This window comes from Gadus morhua, chromosome 2 (genome assembly GCF_902167405.1).
Source record: "Gadus morhua chromosome 2, gadMor3.0, whole genome shotgun sequence".
Classification (NCBI taxonomy): domain Eukaryota; kingdom Metazoa; phylum Chordata; class Actinopteri; order Gadiformes; family Gadidae; genus Gadus; species Gadus morhua.
This window is the reverse complement of record NC_044049.1, coordinates 14967524-14990689: the sequence shown is the minus strand read 5'-3', so window position 1 is coordinate 14990689 and position 23166 is coordinate 14967524. Positions and strand designations below refer to the sequence as shown.

The following is a 23166-nucleotide window of genomic DNA, read 5'->3' as shown; positions in this document are numbered from 1 at the left end:
TTAAAAATAGTAGTGATATTGTTTTTGAGATATTAATAGCAAATCCCATGTGTGTGTGAGTGGCTGTCCAACTTAAAGGACAATTCCGGTATTTTGAACATTGAGCCCCCTTACTGGTTTGTCTAGGATGAAATACAGTGGTTAACACCGACATTTTTAATATTGGCCCGTCTAGTATTTTTCTAATTTTAAATTGCCCCTGCCTGGTTCACAATGGCTATGTGCATTCGAAAATACCCCTAAACGTTCATTTTCAGAAAGCTGAAACTCATCGAGTGGTTAGTGGTGTTCGTTGATGTTCCTAATCAAGTATCGTAGCGAAATAGAGTTTCTGTCTGGTTTTATTTGGCATTTTGTAAATTAAACGGAAACTGTAGTCTTTTCGCTCGGTTCTCCGCATCAACAGTAGGGCTAGACAGAGCGAAAAGACTACAACCACCCCCCCCCCCTTTCCGTTTCATTTACAAAATGCAGATTTACAAAATGCCAAATAAAACACGACAAACTGTATTTCGCTGCGATGCGCATTGCCAGCCATTGTGAAGCAGGCAGTGGCGATTCAAAATTAGCCAAATACCCGAGACGGGACCAATATTAACAATATTTCATCCTAGACAAACCAGAAAGGGGGCTCAATGTTAAAAATACCGGAATTGTCCTTTAACGTTGAAGCCTATGAAGATTAATAAATTGCATCTACTCCCGAAAAGTACATACATATTATAAATCAACATGTTCAACATGATGACCTGATTGCTCCTCTGAATATCTACGCTATAGTCAACATACTTCTCAAGATATTAGACTTTGAAAGGTTCCAATACTGGACAATCAATTTCCTTGAGGGAGTCATCCCAAAAGGATCAATGAAACCTAATCTAATCTAATCTAATACACATCTATTGTAATCCACCTGTGTAAACAACAGACTGAACCAGCTGAGCTCACAAACAGGTTTGAAATTAACTGTTGGTAGGCTACCATAAAACTGGTTAATACATACTATACATAGACATATACACATACATACACATATCTACACAAACATACTAGACAAACATAAACACAGGGAAACACAGCTATTCAAACGTATACACAACGTACGTTTACACATACGTGTACACCTTTGAATGACCGGACATCACCTCCTGCTGTGTGGAGGGACTTCCCGTCTCAACAGTTAGTTTGTGTTGTGAAAAATCAAACTAAACAGACACTTACACTTCTTTAGAGCTGGTTTCAGCCTCCATACTCCACCTTGCTCCACACTGGGGGTGAAACAAAGTGAGAGCAGCATGTTGAAACATCACCTTCATCATCTGCTGTCTCATCAATTTCTACACAACATGAGTTACATTTACATTTAAATTTTACATTTACATTTAGGGCATTTTGCAGACCCTTTTATCCAAAGCGACTTACAATAAGTACATTTGTCAGCTGCCTTTCAAACCAATTAATCTAGCAGAGGCTTGAATCCTTGTAGGACACTTTGTCCCTGAGTGGTGAGCTGTCCTCTCCATACCTGAGAGTGACCAGTCTCCATCGTGGATCCTCCAGTCCAGCAGAGAGCAGCGCAGCTCCTGAGTCTCCTGGGTGATTGTAGCTCAGGTCCAGCTCTCTCAGATGGGAGGGGTAGGAGCTCAGAGCTGAGGCCAGAGAAGCACAGCCTTCGTGTGTGACCAGGCAGCCAGACAAGCTACACACACACACACACACACACACACACACACACACACACACACACACACACACACACACACACACACACACACACACACACACAAATTATTACTTTTTCTGGATGAGAATCTATCTGTCTTCTGGAACATGTTGAGTAACCTTTTGAGTAAAACTGACCTGAGAGTTTCCAGTGTACAATGTGGACTCCCCAGTCCAGCAGAGAGCAGCTTCACTCCTGAATCCTGCAGATTATTGTTACTCAGGTCCAGCTCTCTCAGACGAGAGGAGTTTGAGCTGAGAACTGAGGCCAGAGCTTCACAGCATCTCTCTGACAGCTGACAGCGATTCAGCCTTCACACACAATAAACAGAACATTTTAGGAACTGTGTTTAATATTCTATTTCAATTTTTTTTACAAGACATGTTTTATTAGGGTTAGTTTGTTAAATGTTAATAATGTCTATCTTAAAAATATGACTAACTTAGAGGTCAGATAACTAAAGATTCAACAAAACTCCTGAAAAATGCCCTAAAAAGACCCAGTTATAGGAATAAGCTGTTATAAAACTCTACTAAACAACTCTAAAGTTCATCTTACTGTCTGACTAAATGATAATAAGTAGAATAGGAATGTAATAAAACATACACCTTATAACATCCTTAACAAACTGAATCTGACGTACACCTTGTACTGTCATGGCAATACAAAAAGTTAGTGGGACCAGTGCCACCAGTAGAAAATGTGTCTTGAGCCCTGAGACGACATATTTTACTTATTTATTTAGACCTGTAACTTTCTGGAGGTAAACCTGTTCTATTTCCTCTGACATTGAACTTGTGGTGAAAGATTTTCAGCATTTGAGTAAAACTGACCTGAGAGTTTCCAGTGTACAGTCTGGACTCCCCAGTCCAGCAGAGAGCAGTTTCACTCCTGAATCCTGCAGATCATTGGTACTCAGGTCCAGCTCTCTCAGACTAGAGGAGTTGGAGCTGAGAAGTGAGGCCAAAGCTTCACAGCATCTCTCTGACAGCTGACAGCGATTCAGCCTTCAAACACAATATACAGAACACGTTAGGAACTGTGATTAGTTCTTTATTTGATATGTGTTACTAGCAGTGGCGGCTCGTCCATAAAGGGCGCTGGGGCGCCTCCCTTCCCTCCTTTCCTGTAATATTTGTATTTTTTATGCATATACCGTAATTTTCGGACTATAAGCAGCGCCTTTTTTCCCATTTTGCGATTCTGCGGCTTATATAACGGTGCGGCTAATCTTTGAATTTTATAGCTAACGGCCACTAGGGGGCCTCCTAAATCTACGGATTTTTTAAAAAGCTGTGTAGCAGGCTGTGAAGTAGCTAACGCAGTGTTCTGCTCCCCCTGCCTCCTCTCACACGGCTCCTCACACACGGCCGACATCACTGAATGGGTCACCTTAATCATTATCAGTAAAATAGCCCTACCTGAGATTTTTTTCGGGAGCCGCCATTGGTTACTACACATGTTTTATTTGTTTAACGCAATGTCAATACAGTAGTTCTTCAAAATATGTCTTACTTAGAGGTCTGATAACTAAAGATTAAACCAAATCTTCAGAAGATTGCCCTAAAGACCTAGTTTGAAGGAGAAGCTGTTATTAAACTCTACTCAACCATTCTAAAGTTGACCTTACGGTCTGATTCCATGATAATGAGTAGAATGGGAATGAAATAAAACATACACCTTATACAATCATTAAAAAACTGAATCCAAAGTACACGTTTTATTGTCTAAATAGAATGAGATTGAGGTCTTGTGTTTGATAAGATGAGTGGTAATGGAGCTGTGATGCATGCAAACTGCCAAGGTTTTGTTCAGTGCTGGGAGTTCATTTGCTGCTGTATTGCGGCACTGGTGCGATCGCGCTATTGGTAAACACGACCCAGTTCCAATGAAGACACACTGTTTTGAACAGAAAACTATAATTGTTAGTAAAAGTGTTTTGTACATTGTGCAAAGTGTACATTTAATTGCACCACAGTACCTGAACTATTTAAGGGCACACAAAGAAATGCACTATTCTGGATGATGCAAGAAAATATAAATTCTAATTGGAATAAATTAACCAATTTGCAGCCGGTTATTATTAGTAGGTATTTGGCGGAGGAGGATGAAAGAGTTGGTTCGTGAGGAAAGAGATTTCGAGGCACTGGCTGTAAAAACCAAGACCCCCTATTTAATCAAAACATTCAACGAATTTTTCAAAGTGAGTGAATCTATTCAAATGAATGGACACAGGTGAATGGTACTTGACAAAGGACATTTTCACGTCTAATAAAGGGGTGCGACCAAATTGCTAGGGTGCCAAATGAAAAAGTTAGTGGCACCAGTACCACCAGTATAGAATGTGTCTTGAGTCGATAGGACATATTTAACTTATTTAGACCTTTCTCAATGTTAATCTGTGAACTTGTGGTGTAACTGTTTGACCATTGAGTGAAACTGACCTGATAGTTTCCAGTGTACAGTGTGGACTCCCCAGTCCAGAAGAGAGCAGCTCCAGTCCTGAATCCTGCAGATTATTGGTACTCAGGTCCAGCTCTCTCAGACTAGAGGAGTTGGAGCTGAGAACTGAGGCCAGAACCTCACAGCATCTCTCTGACAGATGACAGCCATTCAGCCTTCACATAAAATAAACAGAACATGTTAGAAACTGTGATTAAAATTACTTACATGTTGACCACTGGTGCTCTCTTTTTTCACTTAGTCAATCCTTCTCCTCCTTTTCCTCAGTTCATCACTCATACAGCAGAATAGACTATTTTTTTAATGATAAAAACCTTCTCCCCAAAAGCTCACATTTCCTCTTAACAATTTGGTATGTCCTCCTTGGGAATTAGACAAAATATTACTGGCTGATAGCTCATTTTGTGATTAGATAAACAAAGAAATTGATAACTTTTTAGCATTTAATAAAAAAATATAACATCTCCCTCACGGCTTTGGGAGACACTGAAGGTTGTGATCAGAGGTGTGATTATATCGCCCCCTCCCAATTCCTCAGGTCCAATTCTGCCAACCTGCTACAAGTTCCACGGACTGAGCGACGGACTTGGGGTGATCGGGCCTTCTCAATTGCTGCCCCCACCCTTTGGAATTCACTCCCCTCCCACATCAAAGTCTCTCCAATCCTCTCTTCTTTCAAATCTGCCCTCAAAACATACCTTTTCACACTAGCCTTCCCCACCTAACTCTCACCTTATTCTTCATGTTTAACCTGTTTTTATTTTATTCCTAGTCTGTTTTACATAGTTTTTTGTATAGGGCAATATGTAAAGCGTCTTAGAGTACCATATTAAGCGCTATATAAATTTCTTTTATTATTATTATATCATATTCAGCAACAATCAATAAGAAGACTTGAACAAGACCAGCTTATTAAATCAATAAACACAGTAGACTCGCAGTACTCTACATCTCCATCCCCTGAACTCTATAAAAAAAATCTTGACCTCGAAACTCAATACAACTTGTTGTGAACAGGTAAGACTGATTTTTTTGGTTAAAATCACTTGGATATTCCTATGAACACGGAGGAAAGGCTGGCCGCCTGTTAGCACACCAACTTAAGTCCCAATCGGTTGCTCAACAAATCTCAAATAAGGAAACCAAACAGCAAACTAACTACTGACCTGGGAGAGATTAATGAAACATTCTACTCTTACCATTCTAATGAAACATTCTACAATTTTTTTCTAACCTTTAAACATCAGACGTGCCAGTGATATTTCTGATATCTAACATTTACTTTGCAATCTAGGGGCTCCTTCCATAAATGAAACGCATAAGACAAAGACCGAACTCCCATTATAGTAGTCTGAAAATATTAACGCGTTAATGGCAATGCAAATTGACACCTGGCCCCGACGGCTACCCGATAATACTTTTTCTAAGAAACTATCCGCAATTCTACTTGAAATGTTTATGGATTCTTTGTCCCTTGGGTCACTACCACAAACACTCACTGAGGCATCAATTATTCTCCTGCTTAAGCCAGGTAAAGATAACTCAGGTAAAGATGGGTCGGGTTCATACCGACCCATCTCCCTCCTAAACAGTGATGTGAAGATCCTAGCTTAAGCTCTTGCCTTACGCCTAGAAACCACAATGACTGATGTGATCTCTGCTGACCAAACCGGTTTAATTTTGGGGCGACACTCATTTACAAATATCCGTCGGCTTTTAAATATTATTCACTCCCCTGCGTCCAGTGAGGTACCCGAGCTGGTCATCTCGCTGGACGCTAAGAATGCTTTTGAAAGGGTTGAGTCAGAATATCTATTCACGTGTTTAAAGAAATTGAGTTATGGTCTAAATTTTATTTCAGGGATTCAACTCCTTTATAGCTCACCCAAGGCCTCTGTGGTTACAAACGCTAGGCAACCACAGTACTTTACACTGTCAAGAGCGACCCATCAGGGATATCCAATTAGTCCACTGTTATTTGCCCTGGCCATAGAGCCCTTTTCCATCGCACTCAAATCATTGTCATCAATAAGTGGAATATTTAGAGTAGGAGAAGAACATGGACTAAGCTTATATGCTGATGATTTATTATTTTCTGTTTCGGACCCTACTCTTATGGCGCGTTTCCACTGCAGGGTGCGGTGCGGTACGGATTGCGTTTCCACCGCCAAAAGTGGGCGTGACCCGGACTGAGCCGTACTCGTTTTGCCCTCGTCTTCAGTACTCCTCCGTTGGGGTACTGAGACCCCTGAAAGGGTGCCGGAAAATTCGAGCTACACACACCCTCCGTTGATTGGTCGACAGAATCGTCACTTCCGGCCGACGTGGGGATAAAAACAAACAAACAGTAGCCTTGAGGTATTATTCCCTACAATGAACATGTCGATTAACTGCCATATGAAAAGCATAAAGGCCAGGAACTGTTGCTGGACGACTTCCATGGTAGCTCTTGGTTTAATGTGTCGCGTTCAACTTTTCCATTGTATTTTTTGAGCAGGCTACACTGTGTCGCGCTGCTATGATGTCAAGATGTTTACGTAGCTGCCGCGGCGATCGACATCCGGCCTACCATAAAGGGCACTGTCGGCGGTGGAAACGCAACCTCGGAACTGAGCTGGGCTATGCCGCCCCCTCCCTACCGGACTGAGGCGAACCGAACCGTACCGCACCCTGCAGTGGATATGCAGCATTAATGTACCTCATATCATCCATGCTTTATTAAGATTTAGTACATCCTCTGGGTACAAACTGAACTTTAGTTAAAGTGAATGCTACCCTGTTAATAACTTGGCTAGAAACGACTTTAAATATTTGGGCATTAACATCACTCTACTAGGGTAAAATTAGATCAAAAGAAATGGAGAACATTCAACTTGTCCTTGGCAGGAAAAGTGAATTGCACCAAGATGAGTGCGCTCTCCACATTCCTTTACCTGTTCAAATGTATCCCACTTTTCCTTCCTAGATCATTCTTTAAAGGTCCCATGACATGCTATTTTATGTATTCTTTAATATAGGTATTAGTGGGCAACTAACACAGTATTCAAAGACGTTCCCGAAATTCAGCCGTGGTGCAGAGTTACAGCCACTCCGAGCCAGTCGCACATTGCGCTGTTTTGGTGTCAGTAGCTATAATGCAAATGAGAAGGAGCGAGGCGGGTCAAGGAGGAGGGTGGGGGTGTGGCCCTGAGCAGCTTGCAGGAACGGTACCATGCGCTCTGTTTACAGTGGATGTATCGCAATGGCGAGGCGCACACAGCCTTTAGCCGTGTTCTGTAAATATTCTAGAACACACGGGAGTCCTGGAGCTCTATAATAATAATAATAATAATAATACATTTAATTTATAGTGCCCTTTTCATCCGAAGATCTCAAAGGGCTACAGGTTATAAACAAAAATAAAAATAAAAAGGGGGTTTTAAAAACATCTAAGAGTGCGAGCCAAAGGTTTTTTTAAAAAGAAATGTTTTAAGACCTTTTTTAAAACAATCAGTGGATTGTGGTGCCCTCAAGGTGTCAGGGAGGGCATTCCACAGGCGTGGGGCGGCAACACTGAAGGCCCTATCTCCCATGGTCCTCAGTTTGGTTCTGGGTATGTGGAGGAGGTTAGAGTGAGTGGAGCGGAGGGAGCGTGTTGTGCTATGTGGGTTGAGAAGTTCTTTGAGGTATGGGGGGGCATGTCCATGGATAGATTGGTGAGTGAGGACGGAAACCTTATACTCAATCCGGGTGGAAACCGGAAGCCAGTGGAGTGAGTGGAGGATGGGGGTAATGTGCTCATGCTTACGGACTCTCATCAGGATCCTAGCTGCAGAGTTTTGTACGTATTGAAGCCTCTGCAGGCTCTTGCTAGGGATCCCGATGAGTAGTGCGTTACAGTAGTCCAGTCTGGAGGAGATAAAGGCATGGACTAGTTTTTCGGAGTCTGAGAGTGAGAGAATGGGGCGGAGTTTGAAAATGTTGCGGAGGTGATAGAAGGAGGTCTTGCAGAGGTGGTTGATATGGGATTCAAAAGTGAGCTGGGGGTCCATTTTTACACCAAGATTTATTACTGTTGATGAGAGAGGGATATTTGAGCCAGAAAAGCTGATGCTGGTTATGGATGATGATTTGGTCTGGTGAGAGGTGCCGATCAGGATGGCTTCGGTTTTGGCGCTGTTGAGTTGGAGGAAATTGTGCTCCATCCATGCCTTTATCTCCTCCAGGCACGTGGTGAGTTTTGATGGGGATGACGGTGATGTTAAAGGTGGGGTGGCAGCTGTGGCATTGACATAGAGCTGTGTGTCGTCGGCATAGCAGTGGAATGAGAAACCGTGGCGGCTGATGACCTGACCAAGGGGGATGAGGTAGAGGATAAAGAGGATGGGGCCTAGGACTGAACCCTGGGGGACACCGCAAGTGACTGTGTGTGGGTTCGATTTGGAGGGACCCAGGGAGATGCATTCTATCCGGTTTTTGAGGTATGACTGAAACCAACTGAGGGGAGTGCCAGTGAGTCCAGTGGTGAGGTGGAGGCGGTTTAGAAGAATGTCATGGTCGACTGTGTCAAAAGCAGCAGAGAGATCCAGAAGGATGAGGAGGGAGGGGGAGCCAGCGTCGGATGACCTCAGGAGGTCGTTTGTAACTCTTACGAGTGCTGTTTCTGTGCTGTGGGCGGAGCGGAAACCGGATTGGAATTTTTCATAGAGGTTGTTTAGTTTGAGGTGGTTTTGAAGGTGGGTGGCAACTGCTTTCTCAAGTACTTTGGATATGAAGGGGAGATTGGAGATGGGCCTGTAGTGTGATAGGACTTCTGGGTCAAGGGTGTGTTTTTTGAGCAGTGGTCTGATTATGGCTTTCTTTAAGACGGGGGGAACGTGACCAGTTTGGAGAGAGTGATTTATAACAGAGGCGATCAGGGGACTTAAGACTGTGACATGGGTTTTTACCAGGGAGGTTGGGAGAGGGTCCAGGGCACAGGTGGAGGGTTTCATCTTCCTGATGATGTTCTGCACCTCTTCTGATGAAACCACAGGAAAGCAGTTTAGGGGTTGTGAAATGGCATATGTATATGGGGGAACGGTTTGGGTGGGAGGACCAGAAAGAGCAGAACGAATATGTGCAATCTTTGATTTGAAAAAATCCATGAAGTGATTGCACTGTTCTTCTGTGGTGCCAGTAAGTGGGGGGGATTGTGGTTTGAGAAGATGGTTGACCGTAGAGAAGAGCCGTTTGGAGTTTCCTGGATTGTTTCTGATGGCGTCAGAGTAAAAAAGTGACCTTGCCTCTTTAAGGGACTTTGAATACTGTAGTTGGTGCTCCCGGTAGATTTGATTGTGAACAGTGAGGCCAGATGTTTTGTATCGCCGCTCAAGGACTCGCCCTGCTGCCTTCATCTTCCGCAGCCCATCTGAAAACCAGGGAGCTGGGCGGGTGAAGGTGACTGCTCTGGTTTTAACAGGTGCATGGTGATCCAGGAGGCTACTCAGATGGCTGTTGTAGTAGTCCACTGCTTCGTCGGCTGATGAGAAAAGTGTGGAGAGATGCTGAAAGTCTGCTGACAGGTGTTCTTGGTTAATGTTTTTGAGATTTCTAAAACTGATATTTCGTCTAGGCTTTGAGAGGCTGGATGAGGATGGCAACTCCATAGAAATGATCTTGTGGTCAGAGACACCAAGGTCATACACCTGCAGGTTTGTGAGAGGGGCAGAGTTTGTGATGACCAGGTCCAAGGTGTGCCCCCTGGTGTGTGTGGGGACATCAACAAGTTGCTTTAAATTAAAGCAGTCCAATAGCTGAAGAAATTCAGCAGCAAAGCGGCAGGAGGGGGTATCGACGTGGATGTTCATATCACCTAAAATGATAACGTCGGCAGAGGATGTGCAGAAAGTTGTGAGAAGATTTGACATCTCAGGGATGAAAGATGTGTTCGGTTTTGGTGGTCGGTAAATAAGGAGGAACAGCACAGAGGAAGGGTGCTTACATTTAAAAGCAAGGCATTCAAATGAAGAGAGTTCAGAATTCTATATCTAAATATTATCATATAGCCTACATAGATATCTATATCATATAATATATATTATAACGGCCAAAAGCTGTGTGAGCCGATATTATGAATCTCAAACGACCGCGTTGGGTTCTCTGACGTTCCTGGTTCTTCAACGTCCTCATCAATGTGAAGTAGACTGAACCGCGACAAGGAGGAGAAAGGGATCGTTGACGGGCAGCGCTTAGGCACCTCCGCCTCCGGCGGTGGTCCCTCAGCGGGTCTCAAGCTGGAGACATTCGCCGCCAACAATCCCTTTCTCCTCCATGTCGTGGTTCATGTTCTTGAGGGAGTCAAAGCCAAAGTTCCTTCCCCCCAATTCATTCTCAACCTTGGCTGAGATAACCCCCAATACGAGTCTCGTTGTAGAAATACCAGAGACTAGAGTCCGACATAACGGTTATCCAAATAACAAGGAAGTGTACATCACTTGTCATTTAATACATATTATCACGGCCAAAAGCTGTGTGCGCCTCCAGACGATATTATGAATCACAAACGACTTTGTCGGGTTCTGCGACGTCTCTGGTTCTTCCACTTTCACATCAACCTGAAGTCGACTGAACCGCACGCTGCCTGCTGCCGGCTGCCCGCTGCCGGGCGATGGTGCCTCGCGGCAACCGGCGGCATGACGCAGTTCATGTACTTCAGCCAGTCAAAGCCAAAGTTCCATTCTCCCAATTCCTTCTCAACTATGGCTGAGATAACCCCCAATACGAGTCTCGTTGTAGAAATACCAGAGACGAGAGTCCGACATGTTATGCGCCATAACACCAAAAGCAGAACGGTTATCCAAATAATAAGGAAGTGTACAAAAATTGCATTACAGTCCTGGAGCTCTATATCTAAATAATATCATATAATACATAGGAATCTATATCATTTAATGCATATTATCACGGCCAAAAGCTGTGTGCGCCTCCAGACGATATTATGAATCACAAACGACTTTGTCGGGTTCTGCGACGTCTCTGGTTTTAGCCATTGGGGGACCAAAGGCAGGCTAGGGGAACTCATATTTATGTTAGAAAACCTCATAAAGTGAGATTTTCATGTCATGGGACCTTTAAATGTATTGATTGTGATTTTATTTATTTTATATGGAATGGCAAGAACCCTAGTGTACGTGTAGATCTTCTACACAGGCTTAAATTACAGGGAGGCCTAGCTCTTCCGAATCTTTTCTACTATTATTGGGCTGCAAATGTTCAAAAAATAATGTTTGGGCTTCATACTCCAGATACAGACTGGTGCCACTACGAAGCTACATCGTGCACCTCAACATCTCTCACGGCTCTGGTCACTTCCAGTCTCCCTGTTTTTATTTCAGAGATCACAAACAACCCAATTGTCCTTAATACCCTGAAGATCTGGTTTCAAATGAGACGATACTTTGATTTCAAACATATTCTTAGCATAAGTCCAATATGCAATAACCACCTCTTCCTCCCAGCTAAATTAGATGCTACATTCTCTCTTTGGCGAAGACAAGGTATTTCTAAATTTAAAGATATGTAAATAAATTGTGTATTCGCCAGCTTTGACAACTTATTGCACAAATTTGGCTTATTTCTATATTTTCAAGTACGCCATTTCCTGTGCCATGAACCCAACTTTCCAAATGTCTCTTCAGTGTCAGGCTTAGATGATATGCTACAGTCCCCGTTCAATTCAAAAAGGCTAATTTCTAGAATGCATGATTGTATAGCTTCTCTTAAAACATAATCATCAAGAAGATAAGGGCGGACTGGGCAGATGAGTTGGGGGAAGACTTGGAGGATAACCTGTGTAACTGCTGTACAAAGAGTGAATGACTGAAAAAGGAGTAGAACACAATTTAAAGTTCTACACCGGGCTCACTTTTCAAAGCAAGATTAGCTAAAATATACCCTATTTAGATGCTAGTTGTAACAGACCCCTGCTAACTTAACCCATATGTTTTGGTCATGCCCTGCTCTGGTTACTTACTAGTCTATGATCTTTAAAACATTATATGAGGCGCTCAATATTGATTTCCAACCCAATGCCGCAGCAGCTATATTTGGTATCACAGACCGAAAACATTCTATACTAAGGAAAATATATAAAAACATACTGGCCTTTGTGACACTGCTTGCACGCAGAATAATATTATTACATTGGAAATCAAAAACCCCTCCCAAAGTCTCTTTGTGTATGAGTGCAGGGGCGGCCCCAGCACATTTGGCGCTCTAGGCGAGCGTCACTCCTGGCGCTCCCCCCCCCTCCGCAAAAAAATAAATAAATAATAGTTCGTTAATTCCCCACGAAAACTGAATTGCAACCTTGAAAAACTGTTTTGCCCTGTAACTGCATTTCTTTCACATAAACACAACAACGATCGCAACGATGAACAAACATTAATTCAAGAATAAAATCCACGGAGGAAATGGCAAGCCTGTGCCCTGCTGAACTACGCTCCGACCACGCCCCCCTGTGAGACGGTTTATGGACACATGCCCCGTTTTGGGAAAGTTCACTTGACTAGTTCAGTTCATAGTTCACACATTTTAAAATGAACGAGTTCAGTTCATAGTTCATTATTCAAAAGTTTGAACTAAGTTCACAGCTCTCAATATGTTGCGAGCTATAATGTTCTGCATCTCTATATGTCTGCAATACCGCTCTCGGCATGGCATCTAAGCAATTTCGGCGCTCTCACACTTACCAGGCATTGACAGTAGCAGACTGTACAACACTGCACATACCTGCACGTCATCTTCCCAATCGCCTGCTGATGGCTGGCAAACAACAATCTTAGAAGGTCTAAGTCACTTGTGGCACATATTATTCACTTATTTTAAGCCATCAATCTACATGAACAAAATTAGCCGAAATGGAATAAAACGAAATTCACCAAACGGAAACTGATTTTTTTTTTTGAAACAGAAAATCATTGACCCTTTTCTTAACAGTTCTACAGTAAAGTACTGCACCTTTATTTATTGCAAGAACAAAAGTGCAAAGTGCACACAAAACAAATGAACAACTTAGTTAACAAACAATAATAATAACAACAAACAATACAATAATATATGTAAATCTAAGAGTGTTAAATAATCAGAATATTAAAAATAAACAAATAAATTGACAAATAGAAAAAGTGCAAATGAACGTTGTCTAAAGAACTATATACATTTTACTCCACACTTCAAAGGTTACAGTGCAGTCCTTCTGGCCTTCCTCGCTGCAAAGTCATCAATAACATCAAGATTTTTAGCTCATTTTACCCTAATGTTAGATATTTTTTTTTTTATGTCAAAATATTGGTTGGAGATATAGAAGGGGCGCAAAAATATGCGCCAGGAGGGAAAATAAATAAATAAATATATATATATATATATAATTGTGTTTTTTGTTTTTTTTCGGGCGCATTATTTTGCGCTCCCCCTCTAGATGGCGCTCTAGGCGGCCGCCTAACCCGCCTGTAGGGAAGGCCGCCCCTGTATGAGTGACCCAGTGTTTCCCATACAGAGACCATTGTGTGGCGCGGGCCGCACAGAATCAACATCGAGTGCCACGAATTGATTCTGTCTTTTTTTTTTATAACGCGATTTGGAAATATAAAAATCGTTCCATTCATTCATCTCCGCATAGCACTCGTTCTCCCTGTCATTCTCGTACACACACACACACACACACACACACACACACACACACACACACACACACACACACACACACACAGACGGAGACAGAGCGAGAGCGACGATATTAACCCACCGATGTCACCCGTCGCTTAGCAACCGGACACCATGGGGTTGATAAGTTACTGGACTACTGTAACTACCAGGAGTGATAATAACAAAGACGTGAATCAGGCAATAAATCCACTTTCCTTGACAGCGGTAAAGTTCGGTGTGCATTAAAGTACAGACGGAGTGGACCAATTGCGAACTACTGCAGCTGCTCTAAGTTAAACCCCAAACTAATCGGAATAAGTGTTTATAGCGGACTACACCACGTCTTCTATTCCGCATAGAATTCTATTCCGAACAGATAATTGTATTCCGATTATGGCGTATATATATGATACTTTTCTGATTGAGCTATTCTTCCACATCCATGATGTGTCCGCATGTAAACGCGGAATTACATGCACACTCACTGACGGCTGATTCGCCCGCTCCTCCTGTCCACGCGCAATGCTTGAGGTCAATGGAAAAATATATTTGGCACAGAGAAGACGGTCGGCGACATTTGCAGTTTACCCAAGGTTAGTATGATATACTGTGGTCTAACACACCTGCCCAAATTTTAAGTTAACTCAGAAAAGTAATATTAGCTTTATGAACTCAACGTTGATACTGAACATCCCGCACCCGTCATCATAGACAACGTCGTTGGTAACGCAGCGAACACTGCGATTAAGATGAAATGCGGTTATAGTTTAGATAGGCCTATACGGTGCCCATATCAAAAAGAATAGAAAACATTTATTACATTCTATTCTTAATATTATTTTATTCAGACTCTGAATGTTTGTTGCTTTAATCCAGATGAGTATTGCAAAGTTTTTTCTGCCCCAAAAAAGGCCTCGTCCAGACGAGACGGAGCAGCTTGAGGAGGTAGTTAGCTTAGTCTGAAATTAAGTTGAACAGTCAAATGGCTGTGGCTAGTAAATGTTTATTATACATATAATAAATTAATTTTGAATGTTCCTAGGCATCTAACAGTGCTGAACAACCCAGTGCTTCTCAGGGGCCGGGCTGTTCAGGAGAGATACTGATTAATATAGGCCAGGAGGACAGCAAACAAAATGTTGCTGAAACAAACAACAGGTGAGGTGGAAACAGATTAGTGTAGATTTTAACTTTAAAAAATATAAGAGTAGGGAAAGTAATTTCGATCCTTCTGTTCCTGGTAGAGGTGGCAAGGAGGAGGACACAGGGGCACTGGATTCAATCCAGAATGGATAACCATGCCCCAGTTTAAACCATGGCTGTACCATAACCAGCATGGTACTCAGCATATTGATTTATTTATTGATCTATTTTTCTTTTTACACAATTGTACATGTTTAATTTAGCAAATTATATTAATGGTATTTTATATTATTTAAGGGATGTTCTGCAGAATTTGTAGGCAGCACAAGCCTGAACCCAAGAAAGGTGCAAATAATAGGGCATTTGTGGAGGTTGCTGCGGTCACATACCGCAAAGACTACATAGAAAGGCATCTCAAAACAGAGCACCACCGGGAGAGCATCAGATGTCAGGCATCGCTTTCTTCGGGTACTTTCCAAAAGGGAAATTAATAATATCCAATTTCATGTAGTAGGCATATGTATAAAAATGATTTACAGATTTATTTATTTTAATTAACAGGTGTATCAGTAATGGAATCATTTGACCCAATAATTGTGTTGGAGCATGAGGCCATAATTGTTGGTTTCAAGTGCCTTTACTGGCTTGTAAAAAAACGAAATAGCCCACCAAACCACCTACCCCAAGCTTCTGAGCCTGGCAGAGCTTTTAGGGTGTGATTATTTAAAAAAATTAAAGGTAACACAAATTAAAATAATCTCAACAATTCAGTCTTTGCATTAATGACTATACATTTTTGAAAAATTATACAGTGATCTTGTTCTTCTCCCAATTTCAAGATTGACAAGAGGAATAATTATAGGTCTCATCGTATAATTGATGAGATACTTGAGATCCTAGCAGAGGTCCTGGAGGAACCTATTCTCATGGACATCAGGTCCATGAGAAGATAGATGAGAGCACTGATGTCTCTGTGTCCAGGCAACTGGATTTGCACATCAGGTAGTACATCACCATTCTCAGTCACAGAATCACATGCGTCATGATCCCAGCAAAATAATTGTGAATTCTAAATACATGTTTTCTACAGGTACTTGGATAAAGAGGGACATGTGTACAATCACTTCCTGGATCTGGTATCCGTCATGGACGGCAAAGCGGACACCATTGTTTCCGCTGTCAAAACAGTCCTTCTCAAAAAGGGCATCCCGACTGAGAAGCTATATGGACTCGGGACTGATGGGGCAGCTGACATGACAGGTAATTATTTTATGCAATATGATTTTGTTTAGTGTATTATATATTGTCTGTTGAATTCAAGTTTAACACTTTTATTTATTTTTTAAATCTAGGGCGTTTGAATGGTGTTGCAAAGCAGCTTAAGGACAGCTTTCCCAAACTTTTGGCTGTGGCTTGTGCTGCCCACAAACTGGCCCTTGCTTGCAAGGATGCTTCAAATAGTGTCCCATGCATGGCTGCATTTAGGGACCACTTGCAGGATCTGTACCTGTTTTTTTAGAAATAGTGCCAATCGGACAGCCACTCTCAAGGCTGCATCCCTTATCCTGGGTATCACTGACCTGAAGATTAAGGTTACTGCCGTCTGATACCATCTAATGTTTTTTAATCAGTGGTAATTGTAATAATTGTTGGAACATTCAGAGGAAGTGAAGGACACGCGATGGCTTTCACAGCATAAAGCCATACAGATGCTACAGAGGAACCTGGCTGCTGTCCTCGGGGCCTTGGCGGAGGAGGCAGAGATAAGGAAGTGTCCCACAGCAAAGGGGCTTTACACTTTCTGTGGGACTTACAAATTTGTGGCCTCTGTATATCTACAGGCAGATGTTTTTCCCCACCTAGCCTGTGTCTCAAAAGTGTTCCAGAAAGCACATGTACATTTTTTACACATCAAAGAGCAGGTAACTGTGATAACTAGGCCTGATACAGTTCAGTTGTGATGCATTGTTTTTGCATGTGCTCTACTAATTCAAGATATACTTTTTAGGTTCCCGTCACCATCCAGACCCTCCTGGATATAAGAGAGGCTGGGCAGACTCCGATCCCAGGATCCTTCCTGTCTCGCTTGCACGAGGACCTAGAGGATCCTGACAAGCTTGGAGCCTTCGAAATCAAGCATGAGGCTGAGAGGGGCAGGAGGGGGAAAGATGTCCAGGACCAGTCGAGGGAGGCACAGTGGTGCAGATTCGAGCGACAGGTAAATGCTAGTGCTGTCAGTTAAACGCGTTATTAACGGCGTTAACGCAAACCAATTTTAACGGCGTTAATATTGTTATCGCGCGATTAACGCAAATGTATTAATTTGTAAAAAAAATATATAGATATTTTCTTTGGCTCAAAACAAAGAAGCAGTAGCCTGACTGCTATGTTCAAGGCAGTATGTTTGTATTTTCATCGTTTAATTGCACTATAGGCTTTTTTTTTCTATCGTCCCATTTTGATCAGTATATGCCAATGTTGTTATCAATAAAAATACATTTGCACAAGACAAGCTGATGCACTTCACCAATATGTCCATTGCACAGCTGCAGACTCTGGCAGAAAAATTCTGTCCAGACCAAGCGAAGGTGCTCCTCCAAGAGTGGTTTTCTTTCAAAAACCATATCATTACAGGGTCATTACAGGTAAGTGAAAATCTCTCTCTCTCTCTTTCTCTTTTTCTCTTATGTGCTATATCTTTCATTCAAGAACAAGAGCCAGGAGGAGCTCCTGACTCTGCTGGCGAGTGAGTATGACGAGTGCTTAGACCTCTACCCCTGCTTCAGTCTCCTTGCCAGCATTGCCCTGATTGTCTCAGTCTCATCTGTGAATTGCAAGCGGGATTTCTCAGCTATGAATAGGGTAAGCACATAGAAATTCACTATTCCTTAGTATATTTCTTGAAGTAATGGGCATTTTAATACTTTATTGATAATACATTTTATTTGATTTTATCCCCAGATAAAAACAGACCTCAGGAACAGGCTTCAAGGGGAACACCTGGCAGCCTGCTTAAGAATCTCCATAAATGGGCCAGAACCGAATGAGGTCCCTCATGATCGGGCACTTGAGTTCTTTTCCAGGAACCCACGTAGAATAAGGTGTTCTGATGGGGCATGCAAGCTTTGCACATTAGGCTAATGCAGTTTCATTATTTTAGTTAGTTGCCTTGTTGTACCGAGTAGTATATTGTTACTATTTATTTTATTTTTCCTAAAAATGTTAAATATTGGTTCAGGTAGGTCTTGAGTTTATTTGTACTTGAAATAAAAACCTCCAGCTTTAGTTGTCTATTGCAATTCATTCCTTGAATGTCACAGAATCGAAAGTTCAGGTACAAACTAAACTCGTGCGCTGACGCCGCCGTGCCACGTCCCTCCCCCCCCCCCCCCAGCGCACCACACATTGGTCCTTCGTCTGTGGGAAACACTGAGAGAAATATTCACTTAGTGGGTCAGGGGACAAATTCTACTTATAACTATAACTGATACCACATAGCAATATGTATTGAACTAGGAGCCTAAATCATGAAGTGTACAGTAGATATTCCTTCCTTGGGTTCCTTGGGTTGGCTTCGAGCTGGATCGCTCAGGCCAAGATATCGAGTATCTCCACCGCCAACGTTCCCGTAATAGTAGATAGCAATTAGATAGCAATTATTGACTCTTGCTACCAGCCCACTCCAACAGAGAGTTTCCGTTTGCCCCAGTGTAGCCAGGGGTAGGAGGAGTGTCGGGAACAGAATGGAGAAAGCTATCAAGTGCTGCCTTAAACTTGTCAAGGGTTGGGATCGACTTGAGGTCTGGTGGTACAGCATTGTACAGTGCAGAGGCTGTGGATGAGAAGGAATGGAATCTCATTGTATTGATGCTGCTGTACTTGGAGCTGCCGAGAGGTCGCAAACATGTAACACCTCGCCTTTGTGAATGTTGGAAGACGATGTTAACATTGTTTGAGATCACTTCGTGGTAGATCTTCCAGACGAGAATCACGATGTATCTCTCGCGGCGGCACTGCAGGGAGTAGAGGTCGAGCTGCTTGAGTCGATCCCAGTAGCTGAGGTTCGTGTAGCCTGCTATTTTGGCAGTGAATGAGCGTTGGATAGACTCAACCATGATGATATCGCAGAGCAGGTGGGGAGACCAGAGAGCACAGCAGTATTCGATGATGGAGCGAACGTATGTTTTGTAGAGCAACATCATAGTGACTCTGTCTCTGACTGAAAAGGTCCTCAATACCCAGCCAGCTTTGCCAGAGGCTTCGGTTGACTTTTTGGAAATGTGCTGGCGCCATCGGAGATCCTTGTCGATGTACACACCAAGGTCTTTTACAACGTCGTCTGAGGATATTGATTTCCCAGATGGTAAAAGGTAGGGGTGCTTCAGATCCTGGTTTTTACTGTGTTGTAAAAGTTGGAACTTGTTTTCGTTTAGTTCCATGTTGTTGCTGTTAGCCCAACGAACTACCGCATGCAGATCTTCTTGGAGAAGCTGGCAGTCTGACGGGGAGCTGATATTCTTGTGCAGCTTAGAATCGTCAGCAAAAACTTTTACTTTGCTGTGTTTAACAACTGAGAACAAGTCATTAATGTACAAAATAAAAAGTAGTGGACCCAACACAGTGCCCTGTGGGACCCCACTCAAAACCCTGATGATGTTGGATTCCACACCATCAATAACAACGTGCTGCGTTCTGCCGTGTAGGAAGCTGGAGAGCCACTGGTGTACTTTTCCCTGGATGCCGTAGAGATTAAGTTTTTTTAGCAGAATAGCATGATCGACTTTGTCAAATGCTTTACTGAAATCCAGAAAGAGGATGTCAGCGTTCTCGTCAGCATTCAAATCACACATGATGTCCTCAACATGGTGAAGGAGTTGGGTCAGGCAGCTTCTTCCAGCTCGGAAGCCATGCTGATCTTGATTGATGATATCCTTGGATTCAATAAAATCAACCAACTTAGCACAGAAGACCCTTTCGAACATCTTGATGAGATGAGATGTTAGGGAGACAGGTCGATAGTTGGCAGCTACCGATCTTTTTCCCTTTTTGAACAGAGGAATCACGCTTTGACTCTTGAACTTTGTCGCTATTTCTCCGGAGTTGAGTGATGATCTCCAGAGCTATTAATTTATTTATTCATTTGTTTTTGTTTTCTTTGGGTTATAACTGATTTGGCCACTTCCAGGCCAATCTAATTGGAAACTGTCTCTGGCATGTATGAAGCAATGTCTATGTATTTATGGTATAGACTTTTGCAGACATGTCAGCATATAACGTATAGTATTCGTGAGTGTGCATGTGAACAAGCACATGTCTGGTGTGGTGACCTTGCTTACTCGCAAATGTACTATTTTTTATTTTATTTTTATTTTATTCTTATTGTATTTATCTATTTCCTATTTTGTGTTATTCTAGGTGAATCAAGTGGGTGGGGTGGTTTGGATGTATTTGTTGTCTGTATGTATATGTAAAAAAAACAACTATGGATATGTTGGTTAAAATGTATACTCAGTGTATTCTGTTATATTCCAATATTATGTATGAGGAGAAAGAATATCTGAGCCAGCAGGAAAACACTTTGCAAGCAAGAGAGCCAAGACAGCCAATCAGAGCACATTATACGTCATAGGGGCCATGCCTGCCAGGTATGTAAGGTGAGAACACAGCGCTGACAGGCAGACACTCTTGAGGCAGCTCAGCGATTAGCATCTACGGATGCCCTGCTAAAGGTATCTCCACGCGTTCATATACAATTCCCCTCCTTCTGCTTCATAGATACCATACCTAAAGTTTCGGTTAAAATCGATCCTGATTCGACAACCTTTTCTGCAAGAACACGACAGTATGCTTGTGTTGTGTGGCCTCTCTGCGCAGAGACTACTTTCCTTTTACACAATTTTTATCTATCATAAAATATTATTATTCATAGAATCTTCTGATAGTCTAGCCCATATATTGATTATTGATTGTATACCAGTAGCAGTGTTTATTAAAAGACACCAAGTACCGGTTACATACAGTATATGTGAATTAATGTTTATGAATTTGAATAATAAATACTGTACATATACTCTACTGTACTGCTATTTAAGAAACCCTTTGTGTGACAATTGCAAGTTTCAAATCATTTAATAAATATTTTTCCCAAGACCCACCAAACTGTTGCTGTTCAGGCTTCCAGTGGTCTTAGGGGTCCAACTAGTTAAACTAGTTCAAAGTATTTCACAGAGCTTTTAACTATCACTGTCCCGTATATGGGGTATGCATCTTGTTTATTTTTGGAGCGTTCACATGTAGTATATACTAAAACAATTATTCACCTCAGGCTCCGTGAATATTGGGGGAAAAGCCTCCCTTGACCTTCGGTCTTGGTGGCTATACCCCACTATTCACTTCGCCTTCTGCGAATAATTGTTAAATAATATATTCTATATATATTTATATAATATAACTCCCTTTTTGGAGGAAGTCTGACTTGGCGACCAAAAGGCTACGGCAACAAGATTTATAATTTAAAAAATGGTTTAACAAAGTGTACAAAAGTCATGGATGTGGTCATCACAGGTCCTGAGTTATAAGCTGAGTTACATAACTGTCCTATGATGTGGAACTTGTGGTAAATGTTTGCACATTGAGTAAAACTGACCTGAGAGTTTCCAGTACACAGTGTGGACTCCCCAGTCCATCAGAGATCAGCTTTACTCCTGAATCATGCAGATCATTGGTACTCAGGTCCAGCTCTCTCAGACTAGAGGAGTTGGAGCTGAGAACTGAGGCCAGAGCTTCACAGCATCTCTCTGACAGATGACAGCCATTCAGCCTTTACACAAAATATACAGAACATGTTAGGAACTGTGTATAAAATAACGTACCTCTAACATAAATGTCTAACATAAATATGAGTTACCCTAGCCTGCCTATGGTCCCCCAGTGGCTAAAACTTGCGTTCGGTGTAAAACGAGCACTAGGTGTTCTGCTCGCCTTCGAAAAAAATGGAGGCTCAAGCGCGCTGATTTGGAATGTGGTTTCCTATGTCGTCACACTGCAGTAAGCTCCTCCCCTTACTCTGCCTGGCCCGCCCAGAGACTTGGCCCGCCAATGAGACACGACCGTGCGAGCGCCACATGTGTGTGTGTGTGAATACACACTGTAATGCAAAGTGTTTGTAAAGTGTTTCTTGTCGGTTCTTTGACGTCTCTTGTATTTCCACAACGAAACTGTTGCGGGGGTTATCTCAGCCACGGTTGAGAAGGCTTTGACTCCCTGAAGTACATGAACTGCGCCATGCCGCCGGTTGCCGTGAGGCTCCACCGCCGCGAAGCACCACCGCCCAGCAGCAGGCAGTGCGCGGTTCAGTCTACTTCAGATTGATGTGAAAGTGGAAGAACCAAAGACGTCGCAGAACCCGACGAAGTCGTTTGTGATTCATAATATCGTCTGGAGGCGCACACAGCTTTTGGCCGTGATAATATGTATTATATGATATAGATATCTATGCATTATATGATATTATTTATATATAGAGCTCCAGGACTGTGACGCAAGTTTTGTACACTTCCTTGTTATTTGGATAACCGTTCTGCTTTTGGTGTTATGGCGCATAACACGTCAGACTCTCGTCTCTGGTATTTCTACAACGAGACTCGTAGTGGGGATTATCTCAGCCATGGTTGAGAATTAATTGGGGGAAAGGAACTTTGGCTTTGACTCCCTCAAGAACATGAACCACGACATGGAGGAGAAAGGGATTGTTGGCGGCGAATGTCTCCCGCTTGAGCTCCGCTGAGGGACCACCGCCAGAGGCGGAGGTGCCTAAGCGCTGCCCGGCAACGATCCATTTCTCCTCCTTGTCGCGGTTCAGTCTACTTCACATTGATGTGGACGTGGAAGAACCAGGAACGTCGGAGAACCCAACGCGGTCGTTTGAGATTCATTATATCGGCTCACACAGCTTTTGGCCGTGATAATATGTATTATATGATATATGATATCATTTAGATATAGAGCTCCAGGACTCCCGTGTGTTCTAGAATATTTACAGAACACGGATAATGGCTGTGTGCGCCTTGCCATTGCGATACATCCACTGTAAACAGAGCGCATGGTACCGTGGCTGCAAGCTGCTCAGGGCCACACCCCCACCCTCCTCCTTGACCCGCCTCGCTCCTCCT

General features: G+C 42.6%; 1 protein-coding gene across 1 annotated transcript in view; it reads right to left on the bottom strand.

Annotated features, from left to right (window-relative positions):
• Positions 1 to 23166, bottom strand: part of LOC115557523 (NACHT, LRR and PYD domains-containing protein 3-like) — a 44325-nt gene that overhangs the window by 2132 nt on the left and 19027 nt on the right. Inside the window, exons 5-10 of the mRNA XM_030375400.1 lie at positions 21642 to 21815; positions 4168 to 4341; positions 2557 to 2730; positions 1861 to 2034; positions 1526 to 1699; positions 1222 to 1268 (exon numbers count right to left, since the gene is read on the bottom strand). Coding sequence (XP_030231260.1) covers positions 1222 to 1268; positions 1526 to 1699; positions 1861 to 2034; positions 2557 to 2730; positions 4168 to 4341; positions 21642 to 21815 — 917 coding nt within the window. The remainder of the gene's footprint in view (positions 1 to 1221; positions 1269 to 1525; positions 1700 to 1860; positions 2035 to 2556; positions 2731 to 4167; positions 4342 to 21641; positions 21816 to 23166) is intronic.